General features: G+C 40.9%; 1 protein-coding gene across 3 annotated transcripts in view; it reads left to right on the top strand.

The window, feature by feature from the left end:
* nkain2 (sodium/potassium transporting ATPase interacting 2) overlaps nucleotides 1-23,079 on the top strand; it is a 76,467-nt gene that overhangs the window by 27,264 nt on the left and 26,124 nt on the right. For all 3 annotated transcript variants that reach the window (XM_071478959.1, XM_071478962.1, XM_071478961.1), the window contains exons 3-4: nucleotides 11,621-11,758; nucleotides 12,685-12,765. In XM_071478959.1, coding sequence (XP_071335060.1) covers nucleotides 11,621-11,758; nucleotides 12,685-12,765 — 219 coding nt within the window. The remainder of the gene's footprint in view (nucleotides 1-11,620; nucleotides 11,759-12,684; nucleotides 12,766-23,079) is intronic.

Here is a 23,079-nt window from a genome sequence, read left to right on the forward strand (position 1 = left end):
TGCTAAATCACTGTAAAGAGCTTCTTCTGCAGCTTGCAATTATTACTAATGACACATTCAGCTCAGTATCAGGGCCAACACACACACACACACACACACACACACACCCACACACACATTTTCTTGTTTGAGGGAGTCTAATGTTGTCTGACTGATAGTCTGCAGAGAGAGAGAATGTCCTCCAGCTCAGTGTGTATCCATGTTGTCTACTTTTGTTTTGTGCGCGTGCTCAACTGTATGTATTTGGATTCATGTGGATGTGAATGCGTGTGGGTGTACTATTGTGTGCGCACCATTCAGAAGCCACTGCTATAAATAACCCTCCCTCCGTCTGTGTTTTGAAATGGGGACATGTCATTAATTGTGCTCCACAGTTTGAGCTTCGGCTCAGATCTTCTTTGACAAGCTACCAGATAATTTGATTGGATGAATGATCCTTTAGTGTCTAGGTTACCAGATGAATTAAAAATTCACGCAAAGAAATAAGTATATACTGTATATCCTAGGTGTCTGTTGTCACAATCACCTTTTGTCACCTGTCATTCAGTTTTATGTATTATATTTTCTTGTCTCAATATTCCTTATCACTGCTATGCTGATTTTATGCAGCTGTAGTTCTTTTTGAAGCTGAGTATTACTAAGTCCCTTTTAAGTTGTTTTGAGGATATTAAATGCTGGATGGCCAAAAATACTTCAGCTACATGATAAAAGTTTTTATTATCAGTTCTGACAATTTTCCTTACCGATTCTCTGGGGTCTCTGTCCTCAAATCCCAGTTCACATGCCAGAAATCCAGGCGTCATTTTTCACTCTGTGTTTAAATTTGACCACCAATGAAATTCTGTCATCAGCAGGAGCTTTTTCTACATAACGTCGATAGCAAAGATAAGAAACCTTTTTCTTTCTTTTTTACATGCTTTTGTTACCTCATTTCTCCTTTTATGTGGGAGTCTGTCTCCCCTGCAGGTGGTTCAACATCAAGCTGTGAGACTCCTCACTGGGACCAGACTGTATCTCCCCTGCAGTGGTCTCCCTCCGCTGGTCACCAGTCAAACATAGAATTGATTTTAAGTTTTCTTATTTGTTTTTGTAGCTCTGCATGGTTTAGCACCAGCCTGCATCTCCGATCTCCTCAGACCATATTATTGTTATCATTATTATGATCTATCCTTTCATCACTTTTAAATCCCGGCTCAAGACCCACTTTATAAAATATCCTTGGAGTCTCCTTAAAATTTAATGTCATGAAAAATTGTTCTAGTTTCTTCTTTTACAATGATTTATTTGTTTATTCATAATTATTGAACTGCATCTAAAATGTCTTCTGTAAAGCATTTCGATGAACAGTTGTTTTTTAAACATGCTCCATTTGACTTGATAAATGTCAATCAAAACCAATTACAACTCTTGCAGCAGGAAAAATAAAAAAGGCGAAAATAAAAAATAAAAAAGAAACAAAGAAACTCAAATGGCAGTACCAGGATTTACAGTTACAAAAAACAGACATCAGCCAGACTTTAGTTTTTCATTGTTGTTTCCAGGCAGAGAGAGCCGAATCCAGCTGACAGAAAACAAAAGAGCCTTGGCAGAAATAGATAGAGACAGAGGGGTGGACAGTCACAGACAGAGAGGGAAGATCTGTTGAAATACCAAACTGATTAGTCGGTGTTTCTGACATTTAAATGCCACGTTTACATAAAGAAATGTTTCCTAGGAATATTAATCACTATAGTTAATTCACAAGGAGATGTGAAATGGATCCATGGTGCTCTTGGCGGGAGAGAGGGACAGAGGGATGAGGCAGTGAAGGACGAATACAGAGGGAGCATTGGCAGAACTTTGTGCTATTGGTATTAATGACACGGTCACATGAGTAGGAACTACTGTTTTTTTATGTTGTTAGTTGAGTTATTATTATTGTGCTGCTACGAGTCTTAGCCTTCTTTATTGTCAGACAAAGATGCAGGTATGTTAATCGCCCTCAAAATACAGTGGTGTTCAACAAAGCGTGATAGGACAAGCAATACATAGAAAAATACCATTTATTTAATGGCTTGTATCCATCGTAAGAATTCAAATGTTTCAGCATGCAGTAGGTTATTTCCGTGTAAAATGAAACCTCTGGCAACATCATCTTTTAAGTCAATGGTCCGGACACGAACACAGTCCATTGAGTTAATAGGTGAAATCATGTATTCTACCTTGAAACATCTTTATCTCGACTGCTGGGCTGAAACAACTTCTCAACATGCGGCACCATGAGACCCTTGTACTTGTTTGAGTTGAGAAAGAACTGAGCATATTCCAGTGCTGAAGCACTTTGTCAGTGCCATTCCAGTTTCAAGCTGAGAACTAAATCGACAAAGGGACAAGGAGAAGAGAGGCACAGCAGCTGAGGGAGGGAATTCCTTCTGCGACATTTCTGGTGAGGGAGTAGAAATGAGACTTACGTAAGGTCTATCTGTCTGTCTTTCCACTGACACTCCATTTAAGTGTGTTGGATGTCCATGGGACCTAAATTGTAGTTACAATTTGTTCAGGTACTGGGGCTTATTATTGCAAATTAGGCTAGAAACTGGATTTTGCCTGTGGGCCAGGAGTTGCTCATCATCTCCACAGCACAGCTTTCAGTAACACACTGCCATCTCGATCCATCTCAGTTGTTCCACATGACACATCAGGGTACTTACAGGGTGTTCCTAACTAGCTAACACTGCCTCCATCCTCTCTTTCCATCTGTTCTTAAGCCATGGCAGCCAGATATATAAAAACTGACATTATACTGGGCCAACAAAAGTGCAAAACAGATGAACCAAATCTGGACAGGGATCTATGAGGTGTGACAAGTGCTGGGTTAGTCTGATTTGTTGGGCCAATGCTTCTGATATCAGATAATGGCCACTCATGCACTGTACTGTAATCATGACTGATGGTCTTCCTTGACAGCTACATAAAAACAGTTCTATATTTTTATATGGATTGTTAAATGACATTTTTATACATCGGGCCCTCTTATGTAAAAGCACTAATGTGTCCCGTTCCACTGAAGTGATGGATGGGTAAGGTTATGCAGCTGCCATTAGGGGCCATGTAGTGTAAATAATTTCTAATGTTTGAATTTCATTTTCGGGATCTGGTTACATTAACACTTCAATTCATCTGAACCCTAGAGCGTGTACAGTGATACTTTAGTTTGTTTTGGGAGACCAGATCAGTGCCATTTGAACTCTGGTGCAGAAACCGCCTGAAGTCACTGGTCTTGAACCTCTTCCAATGGTCCGGGGTGCCTTTGGTTGCAACCTTCCACACATTTTGACCATTTTCGAGCATCATTGTTAAACTTATCATGCAACTTTTGACCTATTGAGCTAATCAGAACAGCGGTGTAGTGTGTTATTTTTGGTTTTGTTAGAAGAGAAGATTATCACTGTTACCATTTCCTATATCGCGTTGTAGTACACTGCACAATGTGATGTCTTCCTCTGCTTCCAGTTGTCTTTCTTTGTTGTCTTTAATAGATAATGTCCAGTTTTAGTTGAAGACTATCAGAGAAGTTTATTGATACGTATGTCATGAATAGAAACCAAACAGTGTTGCATTATAACACCTAATGTCTTCGATGGTGGTGGTGTGAATGATGAACAGATAAGGTACAACGCACAACAGGTGATTTTTTTCTGCCATGATACAGTCCAAAGAAAAACAGCTACAGGTGTGATTGCTTTTTAGGTGTCAGCTTCAACTCAACACTCTGTCTTGACAAAAAAAGAGGTGTATGATTCATCCTTGTTTTTTCCAGCTAAGGAATATTGAATACTCAGGCTTATTGTGTCATGTCTAGACACATGCAAATCCATTTTCACCCCTGGGCCAGCTTGTTTACAAATGATCAGAAATGCTGCTGCAAAGCTTTTGAGCTTTTGGTCAGAGGCAGCTGTGGCTCAGGAGTTAGAGTGGGTCGTCCACAAATCAGAAGCTTGGTGGTTCAATTCCAGGCTCTTCCAGTTCGCATATTGAAGTGTCCTTGGGAAAGATAGACGAGATGGGTATATATAGTTATAGTTATAAAGTTATATATGTACTTTATGTTTATATATATGTAACTATATATAATATGAAAAAATCTAATGCAAATTTTTACCAGCTGAAAATGAAACTATGATGGAAACATGATTGAAATGTGACATTTATGTTTGTTTGATGTATTCATTTATGGACTGTTCCAATCTCGCTGCACACAGATCTGATGTTTTTGCTTCATGTAAGTCTTGATTTATTCACTCTGTCTGCTTGCTTTTTCCTATGTTTCCCTTTGATACACAAACATTTTTTGAATTTCTGGTGTTTCCATTCAGGTGGATGGAAACCTACCTGTTGATAGACAGCTTTTCATCCCCTCCTCCAGCATGGCCCTTTGAATTAGCTGAAACCCTTTTTTATGGTTGAATGACAGCGAACATTCTTGAATGATCTTGATTGCTTTAAATAGGCTTCCAATCAAATTTAGAGTTCGATTCAGTCTTTCCATGATCATTTTTAGAGCTCTTCCCACAATTAGAGGTCTTCAGCTTTATACCAGTTGATCACTACGGTCCTCTGAACAAGGCTTATTGGTTGCTGCTCACTTTATGTCCATACTAAGGAGTCTCTCCCATAACCATCTGTAAACTGTAGGCATCTTTAAAAAAGCTAAATATATTTCCTGTGCAAATGTTTTTGATGGTTGCGGAATCAAATCTATAGGTTCCGACACAAATTTGTAGTTCAACCCACGAAACTCAGGCACCTTCCCAGAGTCAAGTTTCAAACACCCATATTAGTGTGGGTGTTTTTTAACCTCACCTCAGCATGCCAAGTTGTAGAGCCATATGATGAAATGCTAGCACGGAACAAAATATTAAGCCGTATCTTGATAATCTCCTTCACCAGCCTAGAAAGCCCTTAAGATCAGGAAATTTGAAAGGAGCACCACAGGGCTCAGCAGGAGCTTAACACAACTCTCTGGAAAGTTCAACCAACTCATGCAAAGGTAACACATCAGCTGTATGAGTCACAGGTATTTTACCAGTGCCTATTCCCATGAAAGCACTGTTATGAGGTTTGTGACCACAACCTTGAGTATAACAGCCTGATGGGCTTCCTGTAATGTTAATTTAAATGGGACTCTTAGTTGGAGTTGTTTACAGTCTATCTATAGCTGAGTGACTAAGGACATTATGGCTATTACAGATATGACTGAATAGTTGTGATGACAGTGAGTGGGCCTGAATGGGGGAAATTGGATATTTAATGGGGAGATTTTCACCTCTGATCATTATTGCCTCTTCCGTCTCTGTCCTTCTTGTATCTTCCTCTTCCCTTCTCCCCCATTTGCTCCCTCCGTCACTCTTCCTCCCTCCCTTCTTTTCCCTACATCCTTTTATCTCTTACCCCTCTCGCTTTGCTCGCCCCATCTTCCCTGCCGTCTTTCCTCTCTCTCCGAGCCCTAAGTAGCCACAAATGGTCCCTAATAGCCTCCAATGGAGATGAATTGATCGTTGTGTGAACTGAATCGATAGGAGATTGCTTTTGCTGTACACAGTGGGATACTGCGCAGGCAGGCGGCCTTAATTAAGTTAACAGTAAACCACGATTGCTTCGGAGTTTTATTAAGAGAATAAAGTTTATGATGATTACAGAGAGAAAAAAAAAGTTATGGTTTGGGAATGGAAGCTAAGGAGAGAAAAACAAGGGCATATATTTACCACGATGTGTGTCTGATTTGCTTGGATGTTGCTACTCATGTCGTGATGCTCCGTGTCTGACTCATAAAGTGTTTGTTGGATGTTTTCTCATCTCCTCTGCCTGTTTTTCTCTCCTCTCCATCCCTGCAGCTTTCCATACCTCCTCTCCTCCACCGTCTCCTTTCTCCAGCTTCTTCTCACTATCTATCTCACCGTACCCTGTCTGACCTCAGCTCCTTCCTTTCTTCCCTCCCCCCCTTTCCCTCCCACCCTGTCGTCTATAATGGGATGAGCAGCAGAATTTGATCAGCAGTTTTTTAAAGGTCACAGAACCAAGCGAAAACTCTCAGCCAAAGCGCCGAGGGAACTAGGGAGGGAAGGACGAGTTCGAGGAAGGGAGGAGGCAAGCGAGAGAGATAACAGAGCAGCAGAGCTGAGGGAGCGAAGGGAAGGCTAGAGAGGGAAACGCCACATGGAGAGAGGACAGAAGGTGGAGGGGGAGACAATGGAGACAGAGAAGAAGGAGAGGGAAAGAGAGAAAAGAAGGGGAAGGCAGTGCAGTATTGGAGGAAAGAGATGAAAGAAAATAGGGAGGAGGCAGATGAGGTAATTTGCTGTTTTATGACACAACAGATCTGGTAACAGATGAATGCATATTAAATATGTAGGAGAGGAAGAAGAGGATTGAGAGCAGGGGGTGACAATGAGAAGAGGAAAGAAGAAAGAGGTGGGCAGGAAATGAGAGAATGGGAGTAGTAGATTAGTGGAGTTAGGAAAGAGTGGGTGGCAGACGGAAGAAGGTAAGGAGGGAGGAATGGAGTGACGGAGGGACAGAAGATGAGACATTTTCACTTCTCTCACGCACTGTCTCACTGTCATTTTCTTCTCTTTCCTGAGTAACCGTCAGATCTTAATCACCTCTCCATCCCTTCAGGCCCTCTCATCAGATCTCTTGGCCTGTCTCTTCCCTGTCCCTCATCGTCTTATTCTCTCTCCTCTCCTCTGTCCTCTTCCTCGGTTAAGATAAAAGTCACTTTTATCGCTCTGCAGTGTCTCATAATGGTCACAGAGTGCAGCTGTCTCCCTGTCTGGAGCAATAATAATTCTTTGATATCATTCTATCTTTCATTATCAAATAGACCAAAATCTTTCCCAAACTCACTGAAGATTTTCTCCTCTGCTTCTCTCCACTGTCCCTTTCATCACTGCCAGTCTATTCCCTAAGTGTTTGAGTGTGAGTGTCTTTCTTTATCACCTCAGCTGCTTGTCTGTGCTGTGTGTGCATTTGTGTGCCTGTGGCAGGATGTGTTTGCCCGTGGCGTATAGAGATGGTACACACACACACACACATACACACAGGTATTTATTTTTTGTATTTTGTTTTGTTGTTTTGCTTCTCTGAAATCCTGTTTCTACCACTATAAATGACCAATTTCTTTCTCTCTTTGATTCTTTAAAGAGCAATTTAACACCTGCCAAAAATCGTGTTTTTGCTGAGCTGCACTGCTTTACCCTCTCGCCTTGATGCAGTGATGTAGATGTGTACTTTGGGGTGTGTCAGCACACGCTGACATCTCTGTTGGGTGCAAGTTACAGGTGCACTTTTTATAGTCGAGGTGAGCTTAGAGGTGAATCAGGCTTGAAACTTTCAACCAACATTTCAACCTGAAAAATTTCTGCAAACAGAAACAGTAAGTTAGTAAAAGATGACACAGTTTGTTTTTAAGATAATTAAAATCCTTATACCATCTAGCCAAGACTAGGGCAGGACAATTTGAGGAAAATCATTTTTCTACATATATAACTTTACCTGACACAGATGTTGAAGTCCTTCCAAAGTTTAAACCGTTCAGACAAAGTTCAGCATCTAAGTTATCTTGGCTAGTGCTCTGTACAAAAACCTTATTAGCCCACATTTGTTACAGTTATTGAGATATTGCAGATATATTATATCAGTTGTGTACTTAACTTTACTCAGTAACATTTAAATATAATTATGACAATAAAATGTGGTGTTATAGGTAGTGATAACAGTTCTGTAGTTGTCCAGTTGAGGTAACAATGACAGACAGACTGCTGGTTTTGAACAGGTTTGCACTGCAGCTTTGCTCTTTAGCCGCTTAAGCTAACGCTAGCTAGCTGCTTCATAGCCCTCAATTCTGGAGCTCTGGAGTCAGAACTAGAGTAAGGTGAGTAACTTAAAACATTACAATGTGCCTAAAAATTTATTTTGACATCTATGTCCAGGAGTTATTTGTCACAGACACTCGACAGCTACTGAGCTCCACGCTGGCTAGCTGTCTGAAGCTGCCGTGAAGCAGGGCCACCACTGTGTTGGCGTTTTTGAGCTGTCGGACCGCAGCCTTCAGAGTGTGTGTTGACCACACACACAGAATCAGTGTTAATCAGCAACGGCTGGGTAAAGCTAGTGTCAGTGCCACCGCAGCTGCTGAAAAACTGTTCAGCTTGTTAAGACACTGTTCATTCATCAGTGGCAGCACTTCAGACTAGAAAAGCTTTTTCTGTAAAAGAAATTAAAAGAAATTAATTGTACAGCACTAGCTAAAACAAATGGTAACAAGCATATTATTACTATTTTGCCCTTGGACAACTTTTTCTTTAACTGAAGCACAGTCAGACCCTCAGCTAACTGCTGCATTTGGGGAACTCTATGCTAACAAAGCAGTAGGAGAAATAAACATTTTGGGTCCCCGAGGGATTCTCTGCTGGTATTCAAAAGATTGACAGAAGGCTGCATACCAGCTTGTTTTCTACATTTTATGAAGCGCGCGCACACACACACATACACACACACACACACACACACACACACACACACACAGATAGATACTGTACAGTACATTACATAGATGCTTTAAAGACATTCATTGCAAACTTCAGTATTTGTTTAGCTCTAAAAACAGCTGTAAATGGCCACTGTCCGCCAACACTCTGCAAAATAGAACTAATAGAACTAATATGCTGTGACCACAGGTGGATGCACAGTGCAGTATATACCAAGGTAGACCAGCTGAATGGGAACATGCCTCTGCCCTTGTCCTTTAAGCAGCAGAACTGAAATAAACATGTCTGTTGGCAACATCAAAGCCTGTCGCAGCAGATCCCAAAGGACCCGGCTAGCCAGCTTGGAGCTCCACCTGTACAACGCTGAAGCTTTCATCAGCTGCACATATCACAAAACTGCCATATCTGCTAACATAGCCGCTGCTAGTGACTATGCTCTGTGCACCCCCTCTCCATCTCTCTCCCCCCTAGAGTCGTAGCTGTTGAGATGCGATTTTACACCTTATTCGAAGCCTCTGTCATTTGACACATGCAAAGGATGCTGGGGGTATGGCAGCGGGGGCTTATGTGCATGCTTAGTCTTTTGTACGTCAGGAGAAGTTAGTTGTTTTGCAGCTGAGCCATGTAATGAGAATTTGACAACAAAAGGTGGGTGTGGTGTGAAGAAACAGATGGTCTGGTTTTGATTATTGCTCTTTATTGGCTTCCATATTAACTCAGGTTAGAACAATAAAGAGTCATAAAAAAACATAAATTTTTGCTCACTGATGTGTGTTGTAATAACCAGGACAAACCAATATGGTTGTTACCTATAGTGTGCAAACAAATTCTATCCTTCCCATCAAATTTTCTCTGTTTGTGTGATTTATTGTGTGTCTTTTTGGGGAGTGCGTGTGTGTCCCAGCTGGAGTGAAGACTGTTTATATTATTGGTGATGAAAGAGGGGCCCCCAGGGGCCTCAATAATGGGCTGGGAGGCCTCTGACTTCTTATAATAGCCTCTGTATGTGTATTTCTGTGAGAGACACAATTGCAGCACTATATAATTGTCAATGGGAGGACACACTTTTACATAATAAAACGAAGCCGATACACAAAGGAACACACACACACACACACACACACACACACACAGATTGAGTCTATGAAAGACAAAGAAACACAATGTCTCTCTCTCAGAGTTACACACACACACACACATTCATGCACACACACTCACACATTGTGGTGCCAGCTGAGCCCAGTGTGTCCAATAACAGCAGGTGCTGTCAAGTGCAAGCATAGCAGACCTGCCCTGACATGGAAACACACACACACACACACACACACACAAACGGGAGGATGCACATATGTCAGCACACCGCATCACTCTTTCATACTGCCTCCTCCTCATGTTAATCTCACATCCGATAAACATTCTCATATTTAAAACTAATGTTGGATAGGTGTACTTTATACAAGATTACAATTTATGTGTGTGTTATTAAGTGTGTGTATTTATGTGTGTGTCTGTATATGTGTGTATCTGCTATCTGGCTGTGAAAGGCTGTAGTGTTGCCATATGGTCTCACATTAGGGCACTCTAAACTCAGCCATCCGGAAGTGTGTGTGTGTGTGTGTGTGTGTGTGTGTGTGTGTGTGTGTGTGTGTGTGTGTGTGTGTGTGTGTGTGTGTGTGTGTGTGTGTGTGTGTGTGTGTGTGTGTGTGTGTGTGGAGAGAGAAAGTGAGAATAACAGAATATGAAGCCCCTGATTTGAGATGTAAGCTGTTGGTCTTTAAACACTTCTAGCTGATTGTGCCCAACAGTCAATGTCAGTCTATTTTCTGAATTAAGCTAATAATGGTATCCTGGACTGACTGGCTGACTTTCTTTATCTTTCTTTCTTTCTTTCTTTCTCTTGGTGTATCCTTTTCTTTTTCTCTTGCTTTCCCTTTTCCCCTCCTCTCTCTCGCTCACTCTCTTTCACTCTGTGCGTGTTTGTCTGTTAATATATTTAGCAGCCATATCATACACTGTGCTGACTTCATTAACTACGTATCCCAGCACGAAGCTCTAGTGTCTGAATGATAATAAACTCACACTCACATGCAGCCCTGGGAACCTTTCACAAATGCATAGATAACTGATTACGGTTTATTTCATTATGATTAAAGCGCTAATTGTAAATATGTCCTCTTTAACCCCATGTACTCAGTTAGTCCATTGTTATGGAACAGACTTGTCCTTCATTTGAATTCAAATTAACCATACGTTTTCCAAAGATCCTAAACAGGCTCAATATACAACGATATAAGATAATTACCAGCCGCAACAGCGTGTGGTTGGTATTGTTTTCAGCTTGTGTGTGTGTGCGTGTGTGTGTGTGTAATCATGGCAAAATGTGATCCTAGAAACACCTGCTGTAGCGTGAACTAGCACAGAGGCAGGTGTTAATATGTTTGTCTGTCTGTGGATGTGATTATCTCAATGTGATAGTGCCACAACCATACAAGACACACTGTTAAAACTTTACAGGTGTGTAGTGTAGATCAAAACGAAGGCTGAGTTTGAAGATGGATGGGGTCCAACCCATGACTACTGACTGCTCATGTAATAATGTAGTAATAATGTAGTAATAAGGCAGTAATGATTACTGAGTACTCCTGGGTTGGAATGTCATCATGTTGACGGGAAGTTTGGCATCACTAGATGGTCGCTAGTTGAAATATGTGGTTAACAGGGTTGTCTTATGCAAGAGAAATCATTTTAGTCTCATTTTTGTCACAGCTGATTTTAAAATATTGTTTGTATTTTTTTAGTACCATTGTTCTCATCTCAAATTTTCTTTTTGATCAAAAATGTCAGTCACAATTCCCCAAAACCCAGGTTGATGTCCTCATACAGCTTGTCTTTGTCCAACTAACAGTCATAAACTCACAAATATTAATTATGATAATATCATAAATTAATCTAATATTATCAGACATGCGAAAGAACAGCAGCATATTCTCACTTTTAAGCAGGGGAAACCTTCCCATGTTTAGCATTTTTGCTTGAAACTGTACTGAAACTCAACCCTCTCCTCCTCCTCCTCCTCCTTGTCCTCCTCTCAGGTCAGTGTGCTGGAGCGTCAGGTGATAGATTTCCTTGGCTACCAGTGGGCTCCCATCCTGATCAACTTCCTCCACATCATCGTCGTCATCCTGGGCCTGTTTGGCACGATTCAGTTCAGGCCGAGATACGTCACAGGGGTGGGTTGACCACACTTACACACACACACACACACACACACACACACACAGACACACACATTTCACATCTCACCATCTCACTGGAATTTAGTTTGTGATTTTTAGATTTCATAGCCCACGAGAACTGTATCATAAGTGCACTGTGTGTACAGAACAGTGTTAGATATAATGTGTAACATCTTAACAATTGAACTACTATATTGAAACAATTTAATTCATAGCTAGAGCACACTGTTCCTATATAACAAGAGATATGACCCAGTCTTGCTTGATTATTGAATAATTTTCTACTGCTGGATCCAAGTTCGAAGGAAGACAGTGTCAATATGAATATATTATGTATAAAGTAAATAAAAGGTTAGATCAGCGATATGGCGTGGGTGGAAGAATATCTTGCCAAGTGGAATTATGGTTCCACTTTTCTGTTTCTAGCAGCTGTCGATAAAATAATTTATGTTTCAAAAAACTTTCAGAGGTTCCCGCAGTGGCTGCAGGGCTCCACGAAGCCCACCGACCGCTGCCAAAGACCTTCATGTGCCCACAAACACACACATAGAATATTTAGTTAGAAGATTCAGATGATAAAAGGGACTGAAATTTTGATTTCAGCTTATAAATTCTGCCCTCCTATCTTCCACTGTTCATTCATTATTTCCTGCCATTTTACACACATACACGCTCGTAGTCCTGCCATCCATTTTCTCCCCTTGCCTGGTTTGATTCAGGTGATCGGTTGCTCTCTTTGCTGTTGTTTTTGTTTCTCCACATCTTAACAACATCAAAAGTGAAGCCTCCCTCTGTCTTTTCCCTCCATCTCGCTCACTCTGAATGTAAGACATGAACATGCTTTTTTTAATTCTCCAGCAGAGGCCTGTCAAACCTTGTCTGCCTCTCACTTTCCTCTCTCTCGCTCTGTCTCTCGGCAGTACGCAGCCTGGCTCGTAGTGTGGATGACCTGGAATGTTTTCATCATCTGTTTTTACCTGGAGGTTGGGGATCTGTCCAGAGTAAGAAAACATTTTCTTGTACTATTTCTGCATCTTTGTCAAATCTCTTACTGTACATGTCCAGAGTAACAATCACTGGCTGGACTTCTGGAGTTTGCATGGATCTCTAAGGCCCCCGTTTTCACTTGCATTTCTAGCCTCTCATATCAGAATCCAGATGCAAGAAGACTGGAAATATTTATAAGAAATAATTTTTTCTTATAGTCTACAAATCCTAGTAAAAGACCAAAACCAGCAATGAATGTATCCTACCAGCAAGTTTTGTGTGTGTAGCTAAAGCCTAATGTAGCTCACTCCTCTGCTCCTATGACCACCATTGTTGTCCAAAAACTATTAAAAACACTATTGCTCTGAGTCACTTGTTCCCTCATTACCATATATATGGGGACTGTAGTCTATTTTGAGTCAATCCCACATACACCGTCCTGCTGCCATTAATGCTTACTAGCAATGTGTATTATTCCGCAGCTGAAATAACGGTCGAATTGTTTTAGCCTTTAAATCTATATTTTTGTGACCTGTTTTTTAAGATGTCCATCTTTCATGGGTTTCTGTTGGTTTTTTAACAGGATTTGTTCACAATAAGAAAAATGTAGATTTAGACCAGCTATGTAATCTCACAAACTCTCATTCACATCTTCCCTAGCCAGATCGCTGATCTGGGTACACCCTGCTCCAGTCCAGAGACAGAAATGCAAGACAAAAAGTTTGTCTTCACGCGCACTCACTCGCACATCTCTCTTACCTTTACAGGTCGCTGCTCTCTGAAACTAGTCTGTTGTCTTTTTGATTCGCTAAGCATCACTCTGCGATTGCAAGTGCAAGGTGTGCCCGCGTCCGTGTGCCTCACAATTACGGCTTTCCGTATAAAAGGCTGTGGGATGATGTCCCTACTTTGACCACAAGCACTGAACTCTCTGAAACAACTTTCTCCCTGTCTCCTCTGACAGGAAGGGTCACATAATTTCAGTGTAATTTTGGTGTAACTTCAGCTCCCATAATCACGAGGGCAAGAACCTGTCAGTGTCTACTTCCACAGACCACTTACTGACGCAGCTACACTCAAGAGGAGTAAAGTTTAGGTATGCAGCTCGGAAAGATGGATTCCTTTACACTCAACATCTGGCTTGAATGTGAAAACAAATCCTTAGGCGGTTTAAGCAGTTTACACTTTACACACACAGATACCTGTATGTGGTGGTTACATGAAGTGGACATTTTCAGCACGATGTATGACAGGATGTCAGGTCTTTGCATCGGCATTGTACCCTGACATAGATATGTTGTTAAGGTCTCTGCAGAAGTTTAGGTTTTCTGCAGTAAAATTTGTCGATTTTAAATACAGATTTTCAACTTGGAAAATTAATTAGGGCCAATCAAGGCTTCCATAAACAGAAGAAATCAGTTGATGGGTGTGCTGATTGTGGCTGATTACACTCTGTGGTGTGGTGTTGAAAAAACGGTAGTTTTCCCACCACAATTTGCTGTAAATTACTCATTCTATTGGACAGTTATGTAACACGTCTGCTATCCATTTGATGAATCACATAAAATTGCAGTTATAGCCCCACATATCCTCATCTTATTGATATTCCCAGCTCTTCAATCTTAATTAGTGCTAGTTTGTACTGCAGCGTAATTGGTGCATGATCCTCAGCTAGTTCCCTGTCTGTCTGCTCTTTGCACACACACACACACACACACAGGCGCACACACACGCACACACACGCACACACACACTGTGAGCCTTGTTAAGTCTTGTTGCCATCTAAATTGTGGCCACAAGTTTTACAGTGAGTCAACAGTTGTGTAAAATCTCTCCACCTTCTGTCTAGAAACCTGCACCTTCATTGATCTCTGATTTTAATGATATTTACACCTTTCACTGCCCCTGAGGCCTCGTTTTAACAGTCACAACAGCCACTGCAGCCTGGAGGGGCTGTTTGGGTTTTATGTCTGTCACACTGAAAATACAAGCCTGTCCGCCATTTTGGAAGGCTAGAGAACAGGGAACACCTGGAAAAGCAGCACATAAATTGGTCAAAGGTTCATTAAATAGGATGAAATTAATTATATCACCACATTCAGAGTTTACTATAAAACTATATGAGTCTAATATCTCTCCTCAGTTTAGAAGAAAAAGCCCCAGCTTTCCTGACCAAAATCAACACATCTGGTTTCTAACGAGGGTGAAGCAGCCACTTAATTAGCAACACCTTTATCAATTACCTGCTGACCAATCAGGGAGAAGCACGCTCAACCCAGGCGCTGAACAGCCTGTTTTTATGACTAGACCAGATTGCGTGCACTTCGCTCAAGGGCATATCAACCTTGACCCAGTTACTGAGGGAACTGGGAGCCACAAATGCCCACTTCTCCCCCCTCCCAGGGTTCGCCAGCTGTTGTATGAGATACGAATCCATCACCTGCCGTTCCATGGCTTGTTTACTGACCTGAGGGCTATTAATACACTGGACCACATGTAACACAGGTATGACTATGGTCGTTGCCAATCAGTTTGAAGACATAGAAACTCTGAAATATGATAAAGCTAGATTTACACAGCATACAGTGTATCTTCATTAACTAATGTATAGTGAAAACTATGTTGAAAAATAATTACTGAACCTTTTTTTCACAAGATTATGTTGTCCAACATTTCAGCTACTTTTCTCAAGGTAAACCTATGTAGTTGGTATTTGTCTTCATGGTAACCGTACAACTTAGATGATGTCAAGCCTCAGACTTCTTTGCAGCACAAAAATGAAAAAAATATATGAAAACTAATGAATGTGCTTAAATGTCTCCATTTTTTCTTCACTTAAACTAGACTAAAACTAATCAATCAAATAACTAAAATGTGACTAACACTCAAAAACATGTTTGTTGTAAGATAAAGACTAAGACTAAAGCAAAATCGGGTGTAAAATTGACACTGCTCTAACTAGTTCTATTAAAACCAAATAGGTTTAAGTTAAAATCGAATGTCATGATAATCCAGCAAAAATAGATGCGTTGTGTCTAGATTTGGGTCACGGAGAAATACACGATTTAAATAGATACCAAAGTGTGAGATGAGTTTACACCATAGTGGCATGTTTTTCCTGCTCAGCCTCACATTTTTTTGTGTATCTTGCACACTGGATCAGAATAACTTGTTGGTATTTGGTAAGGGTAATGATGGTGTGCTCTGTGTTGTAAGAAGACTGTGATAGAAATGAAAATCTCTGAATCTGCCTCTCTCTTGCTTTCTGATGCCGCCTCCCTCTTTCTTGGTCCCTTTCCCTCCCTCCTCCTGTGTCTCGCTCTCTTCATCTCCATGTAATTCATCCCTCCTCTCCCTCTGCTCACCCTATAATCAAGTCTTTTTCATGTTGTTTTGCAAAGTGCCACGCGAATCTGTCCCCTGCTCCTCTTCCGTTCTTGTCTTCTTCACCTTCTTGCCTCCTTTTCATTCACTCTCTTCCTCTATACTTCCAGTGTCAAGACTTGAGGAAATGTGCTCTCGTAGAATTCATAGTGCAGGGCTTTATGTATTGGCCAGTACCGTGCCAATTTAATACATTACTTTATACACTCAGACCATTACTTTGGGGTCACAGGACAAGAGTGATTGCGACAGACTCCATTTTTCTTCATTACAGAGATCTGACATCTTTCTGTGTATGAAAGCGACAGAGAATCACTGTTGCTTTGATTTATGCCATGTTATCAGTGACTCTTGGATTTGTGCTGCAGCTTTGATGTAATTTTACAGTGCTAACATCCTGCTTTATCCACGAATAGACCTAATATCCAGATGGTGCATCCCCAGTGCCAGAAGTGTAGGTTTATTAGAAGAATGATCAGACTGTTAGGGAGGTAAGTTGATACATAGGCCTGGCCTGACATTGTAATTTAATGTAATAACATTTCCATCGTATTGAAGAACTGGAAATTTTGCAAGCGAAGACAACTAATCCAATTCATTGCATCGTGACGTGTTTGTGGTTTGTTGCAATGCATCAGTTGAAGTGCAGAACACTCCCCCACAGACTAGTTGATGTTCAGCAGGTGAACTGCAGATATTCATGTTGTTTTGAAGCACAGCAGCAGGAAAGTCAGAAAGATTAGGGCTGTAAAGGTTTGCCAAACACCTGTGACATTTCTTCTTAATAAGGAAAGGAAACCCGAGACAGTGAGTGGAAAGGTGGAAAAGACAGCATGGAGGGGAATTGCGTCAGCTTTTGTCAGCGCAGGTTGAAGTCCAGAAGTCAGGTGGGCAGATTGGACGTTGGAGGAAGGAGATAATGGTAAAGTGGGTTCGATGAGACATCAGGACATTGCGAGGAGCATGTTGCATGTCAGTGATGAGTCACTGACATTGTCCCACGCCTACAGTAGGGCTCCAACTCAAAGTTGTATGTAACTCACTTTTTTTTATTCATCGCTTATTTTGAGCTTGACAGTTTGTTCCTGAGTTCAGAAACAGCAGTTGACAAAGGAATCTCAGCTAGAGGTTCTCAACCATGTCACATGGTTCTCATCAGAAGACTGTGTTTGCTCATCGACACGCAGATGTTCAGACTTTACATGATTGTGAGCGTCTGTAATGCCGTGTCCAAAATAAGCCCCTTATTTATTCATTCACTGCTCCGTCAACAATTGATAGTCAGAGCAGTAATTTAAAATTGTGATCTTTTATAAATCATCATCGTTTTGCAACATCACCAACACAAATGTAATTTTCATATTCATAAAATTCATTTCATTGTATTGTGATCGTTTGCAGAAAATTAGTGACCTAGAAACAGTGGTTGACAATTAATTGTGTATAAAATGTCACAAATAATGACAAATTACCAGTTAGCTAGACCAAAAATTCTGTCTGAAGTCTCCCATACTCCCAGACTGTGTACTTGAAATGTACACAGAACTGGAGTGTGGGAATGAATTGTACTGAAAAGCTCATCAGATGGTCGAACAGCATGTGAGAAACCATCCACCTTCTCAGCGTTTAAATTGGACTGGCTGTGTATGAAAATCTTTGCAACTTTCTGAAACTGACAATCCAACAAACACGCCCACTTCAGGAGGAGATCGGCCAGGTGTATGGAGGTGTGAAAGTAGTCTGGATTTGAACCTCTCTTTTTCTTTTTACACAAGTTCTTACTTTGCTTTTTGTTTGTACAACCAAATGTTGAGAAGAGACCAAAAGTCAGCAATGCAAATCCTCATTTGAGTGAAAAGACTTTTCACTATGCCTTTGAATGTGACCACTTGAAGCAGCAGAGATTAGAATTGCTGATGTATTGTCACCGTTTACATTTAGTGATGATGTAAAGAACAGACAGCTGCAATTCTTTGTGTATGAAGCTTCAAACATCAAATGTTAGTTAGGTAAGTAAGACTGAATTAAAGAATAATGTTTTTTTTTAATTTCTCCCAAACACTAAATAAATTCCTTTAACACCAGTCTTGTTATGACATGTTTGACTTTTCAACCGGTTGTGTTTGATAGAACTTTCTATCAAATGTGTATCTTTGCCTCCCATAAGGCCCCTGTAGAGCCCCAGCGGCAAGATAAGGTGTACACCCTGTCTTGACAGTAATTTGAGTTTAAGCCCAAGATTCATACCATATATCAGTCTGTCACACTCCCATCCTTCCTGTCACTCGCTACTGCACTATCTAATATAGCGGCAATGCCATAAAATTAATCTTTAAAAAGATTTTCTGATGTGGCATCCTTGACAGATTTGGAGAGGAGCCTGTGGAGAGATAACTGTCACCATGTTGCAAACACACACGCGTGCACACACAGACTCTTACATGTTCACATCAAGTCTCTCACACACAGTCTTAGACAGCTAACTGTCAGTAGTCCACTGTGTCATATAAAAGATGCAGCCACCCTCTGGGCGTCAGATGACACACAGATACAGACACATAGATATACACATACGCCACGCTCAGCTGTCAGTCATTTACTGAAGAGGCGGGGTGCTGTGTGGGAGGGATATCCCGCATGCATTTTTGCATATTGTATGTGTGAAAATATGTGTCTGTCAGTGTGTGTGCGTGTGCATGTGTTGGTTGTCTGTTTGCACTGCCAGTAGTTGGAGAACCTGTCATTCATTATATCAGTCACAAGAAAACATGGGGGACACACGCTTGCATACAGCATTAGCACGCGCCTAATGCAGACAGACAGACACTCAAAACAGTGCCATTTCAAATCCCGCATCTGTTCAGGCATCTATTCTCAGTCTGCAAACACACAATGGAGCCGTGACAGAGGGAGAAAGGAGTGACCGTAGGGGAAGTGGTAAAATGAGAGACAGAGATGAAAGAGAGAGAAGAGAAAGGGGGAGAAACTAAAGAATACTGAAAGATTGGGTGTAGAGAAGTGAGGCATCAGGGGTGGACAGAGAGAGAGAGAGAAGAGAGAGGAGAGAGAGGTTTAGACAGGCGAAGGTATGATAAGACCTATAGAAGATGATGTGCTATGAGATGAAGCCACATGTGAATCAGTGTTGGCTTCAAGAGAGGAAAGAGAGAAGAGAGGGGAAGAGGGGACAGGGGAAAAAGAAGAAGTTGAAAAAGAGAAAGTTAGAGCAACAAACCCTCTGAGGGAGACAGGATCACTCATCTAACAGAAAAAAACTCAAGTATGTCCCTTTCGTATACATTTGATATCAACATCAGTAGTCGCTGTTGTCAGCGCAGGGCGAGCTTTTTACTGCAGGATAAATTGCAGAAGAAATGTGACAGTAAATCAGACTGCAAACCACCAAATTCATCCCTGAAGAAAGTAAAAAAACAGATTGCCTGGGCCAGTTTGAATGCTAATAGTCACTTAATTTTACTTCCCTCAGTATTCATTCAGCACCGATTGAGATGATGAATGAGAGGATCCCACACTTTTAATCATAGACGTTCTAGTTAAAACCTCCACCCTGTTTCTCTGAGTTAATGCATCGACTCTGACTGTGTTTGATCAATGGATGCATTTGTTGAAATCATGGCATGAAATTGCCTTTTTTTCATCAGCATGTCTCTAGTGGGACATTCTCACCAACCAATTTTATCATTTGAGCCTTGAGCTATTATTACTGGTGATTCGTTTTGATTATTCATTGTTACTCTATAGTTTCATGTGCAACGACAAGAGTTAGTTTTTACCTGTTCAAACGGAACAAGCTGATTGAACAGAGACTGGCTCTGTGCCACAGTGGATAATGGATTTGATTGACATGGCTGCCAAAGTCAAACTTGCTCCAGGGTTTGGATGGTGGCTGGCATTAATTTCAAGCCTTGATTGTCATGGATTTAGCCTGGCTATGGTGTAAGTAATGTTTGTTTTTATTGTACATGATAGAGGAAGCTACTTAACTGCCTAAAAAACCTGTTTAATGTGTACTGAAGTTTTGGTCTAATGAGCTTCCACAGAACTTAGGAACCCTTTGTACGAAACATCACCAGGATAATTCTGGTTTATTACGATTTGGGTCTTATTTTGTAGTTTAGGCCACCATTGGCATTGGTCATGAAACAGTTCTACTCACTAAAATAATTGCAGAACCCTGGGATCATGTCAGCATCACTGGTGGCACAAGAAGTATATTCAGTGAAAGGGTTAGGGTTAGGGTCACTTCAATGATCACATGTATTTTATCTGTTTATTTATTCATTTATTTATTTTTGGATAACCAGGGGGTTTTGTAAAATTTTTATGACCTTCTGACAGGTCATGGTTCTTATTGTTCTTATTGGACATCGTCATGTGATTCATTGTTAAGATAAACATATTGATTCTTGCAGCTTTAACATGCAGCTGCTTTTTTGTGTACGCAGATGTTCATCTATTTTTCATTCATTTTCAGCCCTGATTTACTAGAGTTCTGATTTATTGCAGAAGGTGTGGCCAGGGGGTTTACAAAAAAGCCAATTAACCCATTGAAAGCTTGAATTAACAACCCCACCCCCCTTCTTTTTGCAATTGTGGATCCCATCTGGGGTATGAGGGAAGCACTATAATTGGCCCACCAATCTGAAAGACCGAACGGGTTAAAATGGTTATGTTGAGGCATTTGCTTAGAATTGGTAATAGGGTTTGGTGTAGTTAAGGTCAAGGTTAGGATCTGGACTTCATCTCTACGCACCACCCACCCCACAGTGCACACACACACACACACACGTGCAAACAATTCCCTAACACCCCCAACCAATCAGATAGGAGAAAAGTGCTTTAGGCATTATGGGTTAAGGCCTCATCTAACACCCATGGGAAATCACAGCAAAACAATGTAGGGAGATGCACCGTGACTGATGATATTGGTGTGAAATAACACAGACAGAGTGACATAGAGAGAGAGAGAGCAGAGAGAGAGAGAAAATAATAGAAAAGGAGATGAAGCCACAGATAGAGATGGAGGTTTAGTTAAATAGAGTGAAAAATTGACTTTAGAGAGAGTAGAGCTAATATTGTCCCCTCTCTGATTTTCTGCCCTTCAGTTCAGTGATCTTTGTGGCTGCCTGCTGGACGAACTGAATGTCTGACTGACTGTTGTTGTCTGTCAGAACATCAGTCTCAATGTTTTATATACTGTCTGTCTGTTTCATGGATTAGTGTACGTCTGACTGAATGGATGAATGGATTAGCAAAAAGTTTTATCAATGTTACATCTGCTCTAATCAGATTTGGACTCCATGTTGCTTAATTGTTCATTTTGAAGTGCCCCTTTTCTTGTACTCCCATGGTTTAGAGCTTTTTTTTTAATGTAAACACACATTTTTTCCCAGATTGCCTGTGTTTTTATTTTAGCTGTTAAACTAGTCTCAAATTGAGCACAAGTAACATGAAAACGGCATCATTCCTCCCTTGTTGACTATCACACCATCAGAGGAAAGACTGTTCTGAGTGGTCTTTTTCCCTCTCCATTCCTCCATCTCTCGGGAGTGGAAGACAAAGGAAAATAGAGAGGTGGGAAATTGAGGGGAAATTGAGAGAGAGCGAGAGAAAGGTAGAGAGAGAAGGGCGGAGGCAGAATGAGAGGGAGGGATGTAGAGAAAGGCAGAGGAAAAACAGATGTGGTTCATTGAAGCGGCACTAGCCCACAGTCAGAGACAAAGACCTGAGTGCATGAGTGCATGATCCTCAACTAGCACACTGGAAATTATAGACTGTGTGTGTGTGTGTGTGTGTGTGTGTGTGTGTGTGTGTATGAGAGGCAGAGAGGGGGTTAACAAGAGAGGTGAGAGACACGACAAGAGGGGAGGAAATATGTGAAGACTTGAGAGTAACAGTCAAAAATGGTGCTTTGTAATAAACTCACACACACACACACACACACACACACACACACACACACACACACACACACACACACACACACACGTATTAATACAAGTCCAGCCAATATTTTTTTATTTGAGGTTACAAGCCAAACAGGCCATTCATCACCAGACAGATTAATTTCTCAACAACGATTAATATCTATCAAAATTATTTTGGAGCTATGGCTTCATCATCCTTGCGGGTTAAATGCTGCAATGCTAGATAAATTCCACCATTTAAAATCAATACATCTATGGACACAACAACTTTATTGTTTTGTATGCCCCTGGTGAGTACGGAGTAATTTGAATTTTGCCTCCAAATCCTTTGTGCAGGATGTTTGGATTATTTGTTACTATAAAAGCATTATCTCCAAACTCTTGTGCTATACTATCCTCAGAAAAATAGGCTTAATTTCTGGTGTGTTTCCTTATAATATCACATTTACTCCATCTGTGTAGGGGGAGGCTTGTTATGATGGCTCACTGCAGCTGGAATAGAAAGGAGATGAAAGTTGTTTTTTTGTTGTTTTTTTATTAGCAGTCTAGTTCCAAGCTATTTTACAGACCCTGTAACCTCAATAAACTCATGCACAAGCGCAGGATCTTCAGACACGGAGCAATGGAGAACAAAAACATAAACGTCTACTTTCCTTTTCAAGGTCTCTTTTTTTGTTTTATACAGCATAGATGTTGAAAAGTGTAACCAAAGAGAGAATATGACATTGACATTCACACTGACTTCAGTTACTTCAGTGCAGGTACAATGGAGCTAAAAGAAGGCAATTATCTTAGATCAGCATTCAGACTGGAAAACAGCTGGCTTGGCTTTGTCCAAAGGTAAAAGATAAAAAAAAAAACATATGCCTGCCATGATGCCTATATGACTCCAAAAAACCCACATTGTGTAGTTTTTACACTTTGGTGTTATTGTGAGCTTTAGGGGTGCTAGCAGGCAGATTTTGTTACCTTTGGATAGAGCCAAGCTAACTTTTT

This window comes from Trachinotus anak, unplaced genomic scaffold, assembly GCF_046630095.1.
Source record: "Trachinotus anak isolate AG129_WGS33_773 ecotype Australia unplaced genomic scaffold, CSIRO_AGI_Tana_v1 ptg000005l, whole genome shotgun sequence".
NCBI lineage: Eukaryota > Metazoa > Chordata > Actinopteri > Carangiformes > Carangidae > Trachinotus > Trachinotus anak.